This window comes from Episyrphus balteatus, chromosome 2, assembly GCF_945859705.1.
Source record: "Episyrphus balteatus chromosome 2, idEpiBalt1.1, whole genome shotgun sequence".
NCBI lineage: Eukaryota > Metazoa > Arthropoda > Insecta > Diptera > Syrphidae > Episyrphus > Episyrphus balteatus.
Window position 1 is genome coordinate 40108289 of NC_079135.1, and position 9141 is coordinate 40117429.

Here is a 9141-nt window from a genome sequence, read left to right on the forward strand (position 1 = left end):
AAATATTTAAAAATAGTATGCACTTACTAATGTGGGAAACTTAGATTTTATTCAAGAGAAAAGAATAAACTTTATAAAGAACATAACTTGAATGGCAAACGAGCAGAAAATTGTCGTATTAAACCAATTTGAACTTAAAAATCACGTGCCCCCCCCCTTCCAAAAACTTAAAGTTCATACTTAAACTAAATCAAACTATAAGAGTTTTAAAAATATATGAATAATAACAGAAAGAACTTGAGTGAAACTCTTGTCTATTTCTGGCTGAAAATGCGAATTTTGTTGATTGTTGCATCCCTTTCCCATGAAAAGCTCCACCTCACAAATAAATAAACGGCTATTTGTTGGGTACACACGAATTTTTTTTTTTTTTTCGATTTAAAAAAAAGTGAATTTTCAAAGTGATTTTGGTGAAAAATTTTGATATGGACATCGAATGACATTGAATGATATAAAAAATAATTGTATATGCAACTCTATTTCATACAGAGTGGTTAAAAAATTTGCACTTTTTTCGTTGTTTTTTTTTTTAACATTAGTGTTTTTAAAATAGCGGAACACGTCACAAAATTGCATAAACTATATATTATAGAACTGCTGGATATGTAGAACAAACTTGCATTTCAGAAGTTTGCCCAAGTTTGCACCCCGAAAATAAAGACCCCTTGAAAAAAAACTCCTCAAAAGCGACCCTTACTTATAGATTTTTATAAATATTATTTTATTGAGAAAATTTCTCCAGGGATACCTCTAAAAATATGTAAAAAAAAATAGTGTTCCAAATTTGAAAAGAATCGGTGCAGTAGTTTTGAAGTTATGAGGAGCACCGGCGTTGAAAACATTAGTTGTGGGGATAACGATTTAAAGTTTTGAACTCTGGACTAAAAGACTAAAACGTTCCTAAGGGTAGTATTAAAATACTTATAACTTGGTCAATTTGGCTCCAAGAGACCTACGATTTGAACACAATATTCTTGAGGTATAAAACAATTTAACCCCTTGTAGCCCCATGTGACATTTCTGTAACAAACCGAAAAAGATTGCATAAAAGCTCTACAAACTATTTTTTTTTCTTTTGAAGCTTCTAATATTATAATCTTTAAGTATTGCTTTATCGAAATAGTACTTCAAATTTCTAATAAATAGCACCAATAGTTTTTAATTGACAGTTAATGTTGAAAGTTGGGCTTTTTTTGAAAATAAGCAAATTTGTATAAAAACTACGAAATTCAGAAAAAAAATAGTTTTTGTTAGTAAACCAAACGGGGTTTTATTTTTGGATTTTAGGAAAGTGCCTAAAAATTAATATTAGATAGTTTTTTACTTGAATTTTTGCATTTTTATATAAAAATAAATTATTTAAACTTTTTTTTTACTCCCAAAATATCGAAATAACTAAGTAAATAATGACTTTATTGAATTTTTAAAAAAATACGTGTTTTATTAAAGATAAAGGCCAATCGATTGACTTATTAATTTTTAAATTTACGACCTTGGGTTACAAAAGGTTAATGCAAATAAAAAAAAAAAACAAAACTATGTTTCCCGGCAAAAAAGTATGATTCAGTTTTTTTTGTTATTCTTAGGAACTTTAATATTTATTAGAATGAAGTCTTTAGTATTTGACTAAAAACTACTAGGTCATTAACTAATGGTATAATTATGTCCATAATATTGCAAAATTTTATACAAAATCAATTAAAAAACGTAAACATTTTTTTTTTTCAAAATTTCATCTTTAAAACTTAATTTCTCAAAAACTATTTGGTGAAACAACTTAAGTCAAAAAATTAAATAAAGAATAGATTACTAACTTTAATATAGCACAGAATTGTAAGTGCATTTTCTGGTTTTTTATATTTTTTTTCTTCCGGCTAATCCAGGAGTAAGAGGGTTAGCACTTAAGTGGCTTTTACTGTAACAAGAAAATGAAAATTTTTCCTTCCGAATAACTTTTTGGTCATTTGGTAATTATTTTATGTGGGAAATGTGCCTAAATATTTTTGGCCAGGTTTTAGACCACTGTGGGTCGTTAAAATTTTCTGCTTGTTAGTCAGTCGTATGGTACTTCACTTTATTTCTAACTGTTATTGCTGTTTTTTTTTGCCAATCCGTCCCTTGTGCCCCCCCCCCAGAAAAAAATCCTGGATCCGCCCCTGGTTGGTCTGTATTCACTATCTTTGGAAGCCTAAGCGATTTCCTTCAAACTTATTATGAGTTATGAGTTTTGTGATATTCTCTAGAGACAAAATTGAAATTATATTTTTAGGACCAAAATTAACGGTGCCTACCATATAACCAAAATAAAAATGTTACTAAAAATGGGTCTTACGGTTTTTTTTTTATATTTCGAGTGTACTGTGAGAGTTACCGTCGTACTTTTGAAATTAAAAAAAATGTTTTTCGATTTATTATTAACGTGACTGTCACAGAACCGTTTTCTTCATTTCTGACACCGAATACAACAAATACGTTTTAGTTACCATAAATTTAAAAATAATTAGGTAAATTTTCCGAAAAAACATATATATTTTTTGTTTAAATTCTAGTTTTTGAAAAAAAAGGTAATTTTTTTGTGTTATACCTAGTTAATTTAATGGTATCCCTCGTTACATAATAAATTTACATCTTTTCTTAATTAATCGAATTAGAAATCTTTTTCTAAAAAAAACTCTGATCAATTTCGATGATTTTTGAAAAGTCACAGAGTCTGTCAAACCAAAAAATCACATAGACCGCTTTTGCATAGGTATGCAATTAATACACCAGCAAGATGTGTTTTACAACAGCGAACAACCTTTCTATTGAAATATTTAAAAAAAAAAAACTGCCTAGATTGTTTTACAATTTTTCCAATAACACCAAACTGATTCGCTTATATCGTATTGTGATTCATGACCATTCTTAACAGAAGCGCCAACGTCATTCTCATTACGTTGCATGCAGTTAAATATTTTTGTCATTTCATAATTTTATAATAATCTTCAACCCAATTGGTCTACCTCTTAAATAAATTGTCATCAGTTACTTGCGAATATCTTAACATTCAACATCATGATAAAATTTATTATTGCTGTTTTAATAATTTCTTTAATGTTTTTGAAATCATTTGCAAAAGATTATGAAAGTTCTTTAGCTCAATCTAATATTTACTATCAGCGACCGTAAGTTGATCATAAGATCCCTAAAATAAATTAATTCATGGTAAAGTTTTAAATTTGAATCACTATAGACTTCGACTTGGAAATTCGAAAGAACTGGAAATGCTTGATGTTGAGAAATTAGAAAATAAAAAGGATATCAAACTCATAATTCATGGTTATTTGGGAAATAGGGGTCATTCTGCTATAGTTCCAGTTAGAAACGGTAAGACTTTAGCCTCAAGTGCTCTTCAATTACAGTCTTCCGCAACAGAAAATCGAGTAATATTTAAATAATTTTTAGCTTATCTGTCTCAAGGAACTGACAATATCTTCATGGCCGACTGGGAAAGAGCTGCTGGATATGATTACCCAACTTCAAGAGGTTTGATTGTAAAAGTTGCAAAACGTTATTCAAAAATACTATCCGAATTCATGAAGTAAGTTTATCTCTGATCTTTTTAACCTTCAAATCTAATAAAACTTTTCCCTGTAAGAAAAAATGAAATTGATCCAAATGAAGTGCATTTAATCGGACACAGTCTTGGTGCACACATAGTTGGAAATATTGGTCGATACTTTAATGGATCCTTAGGTCGAATAACAGGCCTTGATCCTGCACTGCCACTTTTTTTACCTCAGTCAGCAGATGGACTTCGTCCAGATGATGCCAAGTTTGTCGATGTTATTCATACAGATCATCCAGTCTTTGGAGATGTAATGCCTCGTGGAAAAGCAGATTTTTACCCTAATTATGGACGAGCTCCACAACCAGGTTGTACTGAGGCAGATTTAAGAACTCTCAGTAAGCACCCTTAAATACCCTTTGGTATCAGTAAAGTTTGAATCTTCTTTTTCAACACAGCATCATGCAGTCACTATAGAGCTGTTCAATTATATGCCGAATCCATAAGCATTCCAAGAAATTTCCCAGCAATAACTTGTTCCCTTTATGATATACTTTTCAATTACATCGGACGATGTAGAACAGCAGCTACTTTAAGCACAACTGTAATGATGGGGGAATATGTTGATAAGAGGTGAATAAAAACGTTAATGGTTTGTGTTTATGCTTAACGAAAAATATCGATTGTAGCGCCCTCGGACAGTACTTTTTGTTTACAAATGCAGCGCCACCTTTTGGACTTGGAGATAATTCAGAAATTTATAGGAACTTTTATCAAGTACGAGAACAATAGTTATGGAAAATTTAAAGGTTGTGAGATGAAATTCGGCTAATATCAAAGACACGAACACAAACAAAAACTAAGTTTTAGAATCTATGGAAATTTAATTTTTGTGGAACAAAATTTAAATTTTTCAATTTTGAATGTTCAACTTTTTTTTTTTAAAGAGCAGTAAATTTATTTTTTGATAAAATAAGATTTTTAATTTAAGGTGTTGAAACGAGTGCAAAGCAATTGCGAAAGTTTTCTTTCTTAAATATTAATAGTTTTTTACTTGTTCATTCATTTAAAAAATCGTTTAGCAATTTATAGAGTTATCTGTAGTGTACTCATTCATAGAATCCATAGAGTGGAGTTGGAGTGAAAGATGGTGCAGATATTCTTCATTGAGGAAACTAGTATAGAAAGCTAGTAAAAAACAGGCACTTTGAGGTACGAAATACAGGAAGGCTGATTTTTTTTTTTTCAAATTTGAAGAAAAGGTATTAGAAAAGCTTAAAGCTATGATTACAACGTCAACGAAATCGGTCAACGCGTTGACTCTCTGACGTCAAGAAAAAATCCATATTCTCTCTGTCATCTCACCGTCAACGTTCACAGTGTCAATGCATAAAACATTGACTATCACACGATTGACACTATTGCGTCAATGTTGTCCTAAATTACGTTGACGCGCAGGTGTGTCAACGTGACGTTTACTTAGCAGTGTCAACGCGTTGACTCGCAAAACTGTTGATCACACTGTTTGACACAAAGCAAAAATTTAAATTTTCCAAAAATATTTTGTAAAAAAAAAGAAAAATTAAACGGAAATATGTTTGACTTTGTTGCATTGAAATGTAAATATTTCGAGATATACGCAATGCACTTTTTAGATAAAAGTCTTAAATGAATTCTAATAAGATTGTTGAACGAATACAAATTTAAAATGTGTGTCGAAAAATTAGAAAAAAAATAAAAAAGTTTCCACATTTGATTTTAAAAAAATCGAAAAAAAATCAACATGGCCACCTTCAAACGCTTATACCATAGGAACGTCGCACCCAATGGTAATGGTTATGGTCTAAAATTTAGCTTAGAATATATAAATGGTTTTTGGTTTTTTGTAAAAAAAAATTTTTTGCATCCAACATGGATCACGGCCATACCAAAAAGTTTTTTTTGTAAAAAAAAAAACAAAAAGGTGAAATGAGAACCCCCTCTCTCCAAAACGGTACACCATTCAAATAATCGTCCTACAAAAAATTTTCCCAATCCAACTTTCATCATATTTCTATACAAAAAACAATGTCATTCTAAAACGATGACACGGTAGTAAATTCTGCCGCGTCAACGCTGGGACAGGGTCATTGCGATGACACCCAGTCCTAAAACCCTGTCAACGCGTCCCAATGGCATTGACAGAGAGATTACACGGTCATCGAAAATAGTCAATGCGTTGACCCAAAAATGTGAGTCAACGCGAGTGTCATGGTACCCGTGAACGCAATGACAGCAGTTTTCGTTGACGATCACACGACGACGTGACACTCTTGGGACAGATTGTGACGTCATTTTTATTCGACTTTTGCTATTAAATAAAATATACTTTTGGATTTTAAGGAAAATAATTTACTTTTTTTTTTTTAACTCAAAATGTCTATGAATTTTCTTGAAATTTTGTTTTTATGTGCAGATTGATAAATTTTTCAATAAGGCATATTAATTTTTGAAATTTTTGAAAATTCTTAAATAAATGGGTAAAATCATTTTTTTAACACCTAAATTAAAAAAAAAAAAAAAAAACAATTAAAATAATTATTATATTATTATGTTGCGATCGCGATGAATAATTTCATTTGAATAGCACACGGATTTTGTGAAAAAAAATTACTCTTTGGATTTTATTTTTGATAATCAAATTTTCGAAAACGGAAGATGTGATGTGGAAAACTGACTATGTATAAAAAGAAAAAATATCCAAAAAGTATTTATCAAAAATTATTTTTTTTTTTTTAAGATTTTAAAAATTTGTGTCTATAAATGCATCTTAGTTAAAGAAATCAAATTGCATACTTTTTTTAGACCTCAAGTTCAAGACAGATTTTCTTCAAATTTGGTAGGGATGAATTTTTCGTATATTCCAAGGTTGTTACAAGAATTTTTGTTTTGAAATAATTGCAATTGCCTCGAAAATGGCTGCAACGATTTTGATTAAATTTGGTATGCCTAATGCTCAGTGTCGGTTTAAGCACTTCCAGCGCCCCTGGGCAAGATTGCAAGTGGCGCCTCTAAAAAACAAAATCATTTTACAACGAAAACCCAAAATCCCGAAAATCCATGAACCCCGAAAACCCAAAATCCAGAATGGGATCCCGAAATCCTGAAAACTTTTTCGGGATTTCGGTTTCGAAAACAATCCTATGGTACAATTTATTCACACTCTATTAAATTTAAAGTCGCTATTAAAAAAGGGAAATTTTAAAATTTTTATGCGATTTGACAGATTTATAATTTTTAATGGAGACTTTAAATATAATGGAGAGTGAATAAATTGGACCTTAGTGTGTAATTAAGGTGTAAACACGTAAAAAACAATAAAAGTGTATGATTCCGTTTATATCTCTTTTTTACATGATTTCAAGTTCATATTGCGCTTTCAGCAGTGTTTTGTTGTGATTGAGTTAAGTTGGAAAACTCGTTGAACTAAAATCAAAAGAATAATTAGTTTTAATATTTAACTTATAATATTGTATGTTTAAATTGTTATTTAATTGGTTTTAATTTTATGTTTCAGTTAAAATTTCATTGAAACACAATTTTGAAGAGTTTTTTTCTTCTGTTTTATTTTCGGGTTTTTGGTTTTTCGGGATTTTGGGTTTTCTGGTTTTAGAGTTTTCGGGAATTAGGGTTTTCTGGATTTTGAGCTTTCTGGATTTTGGATTTCGGGATTCTGTCCGTCTCCCTTCTATTTCTTTATTCATTACTACAGTCTGGATATTCTCCATAAACTATTTTGTCTAGTCGGTCCATTCTTTTCCATATCCGGAAAAAATAAAGAAACACAATCCCTCTCCATATTACCAGCTATGATTAAGTGATTTATATATATAGGGGCGCCTTTGCAAAAATTAAATTGGTTGGACGAATATTAAGATTGTTTAAGTTTTCCAAAAGAAATTGGGGCGCCTTGTTCTTCAAAGATGAACGAAGATTTTGGACACCATTGTCCTTCCGGAAGCCAAACATATTAACCCAAAATTGGGGGCGTCTTCATTCTTAAAAAAGTTTAGGACGACAAAAAATACGAGCGCCGTTGAAAAAGTAAAATAGAAAAAAAATGGGGCGCCTTTGTGAAAGTAAAAATAAATAAAATATGGATTGGAAAGACTTCGTTATTTGTATAACTTTTGTAAAAGTTCAATTCTTGCGCCCCTGGGCGAGGGCCCAGGCTAAAACCGGCTCTGATAATGCTAATGTAAGTGATTCTACTACAACTGCATTTTTAATTTTTGTTTTATAAAAAAAATGCGGATAGTGGAAATTTCATAAAAAAATTTAAAAAAAAAAACTATAACTCAGGTTGGTTCTTCCCCAAATTTTCGGTAATGGTTTAATCAATTTTGTTTGAAGTTAATAAAATACATATTTATTATCTACCTTACAAAATACCTTAGGTATTTTGTCACCAGTATTTTGTCATAATTTTAGTAGCTTATCTTTCCATTTTTATTTGATTTCGAAACACAGGTAGAAAATATCTTGATAAATAGTTACGTACCATATTTTCTCACCTTTGTCTTTGTTATTGGTAACAATATCCTTCTGATTCTAAATCAATATGACTTCGTTGAACTTCGTTCATCGAAATGTGAACAAACACACAATTTCATACTATAACCTATGGATACTGGACTGGATACATTCGTAATAGTTTGTCATTTCATAAATCTTTCCTCCACGTACAAACAAAAGTTATAGCACCTAACCTAGATAAGTAAGTTGATATCGATGATTTAACAACAAAAGTTTTTCCCACTCTCGTATTTCCTTAAAAAAAATTCCATTATAATCAAGAATTATTATATAGTACAAATTAAATTCTATAAATAAATTTTTTATCAGAGTTCTTCTTATGATAGTTGAAAGGATGTTTCTAATTAAAAGTTGTGTTAAGAAAAATACTATTTTAGAAATTACCTACAATCATAACCAGCAACCGTTGTTATAAACTGATTGAAACATCAACTATTATTAGATCCTGACTAAGTTCCGTTATTTTTGTCTCTTTTTCATCTTACATAGCTATAAATTAAATAGCTTAAGAAGTTAAATAAAAAATTGTATTCTTTAAATTTTTAATTAAACAAAAGTCCTAGACAGGAAATACCAACCACCTAAAGGATTACATAAACGAAAAAAAAAAACAATTTCAAAAATAATCATCCCTGTTACAAGCAACCTTCAGCCCATAAATTCGCTAAATTCAAAATCATATCCCCATGATCCGACTTCAACAGTTCAATTTCAATTAGCTTAATTTCGAATACTTAAATATAAATAAATATTCTAAACGAGTGTACGTAAGTCAAATCCTAATAAAAGACTATGTCTCATGAAATTATAAAAAAAATATTTCAGAAATGCAAAATTTTTTACATCCTCAATTAAAACTATATCAGCAGAAGAAAAAAATTCCACAATAAGCAAACATATTTTTTCAAAAATTATGTTTTCAATATTTTGGATAAACAAACCAAAAAGAATAAGGGATGGAAAATAAAGGTGCACACAACACATTCTTTAACCATATTCAAGGTTCTTCTCCGTATAAT

The 9141-nt window shown here is 30.0% G+C and overlaps 1 protein-coding gene across 1 annotated transcript; it reads left to right on the forward strand.

Moving 5' to 3' along the window:
• Positions 1–3045: 3045 nt before the first annotated feature.
• On the forward strand, positions 3046–4484 carry LOC129911350 (pancreatic triacylglycerol lipase). Its single transcript, XM_055989117.1, has 6 exons — positions 3046–3164; positions 3233–3366; positions 3445–3580; positions 3638–3945; positions 4006–4180; positions 4237–4484. Exons 1-6 carry the CDS (start codon positions 3055–3057, stop codon positions 4337–4339), a joined length of 966 nt encoding a protein of 321 aa, XP_055845092.1. The 5' UTR covers positions 3046–3054; the 3' UTR covers positions 4340–4484.
• Positions 4485–9141: the final 4657 nt, after the last annotated feature.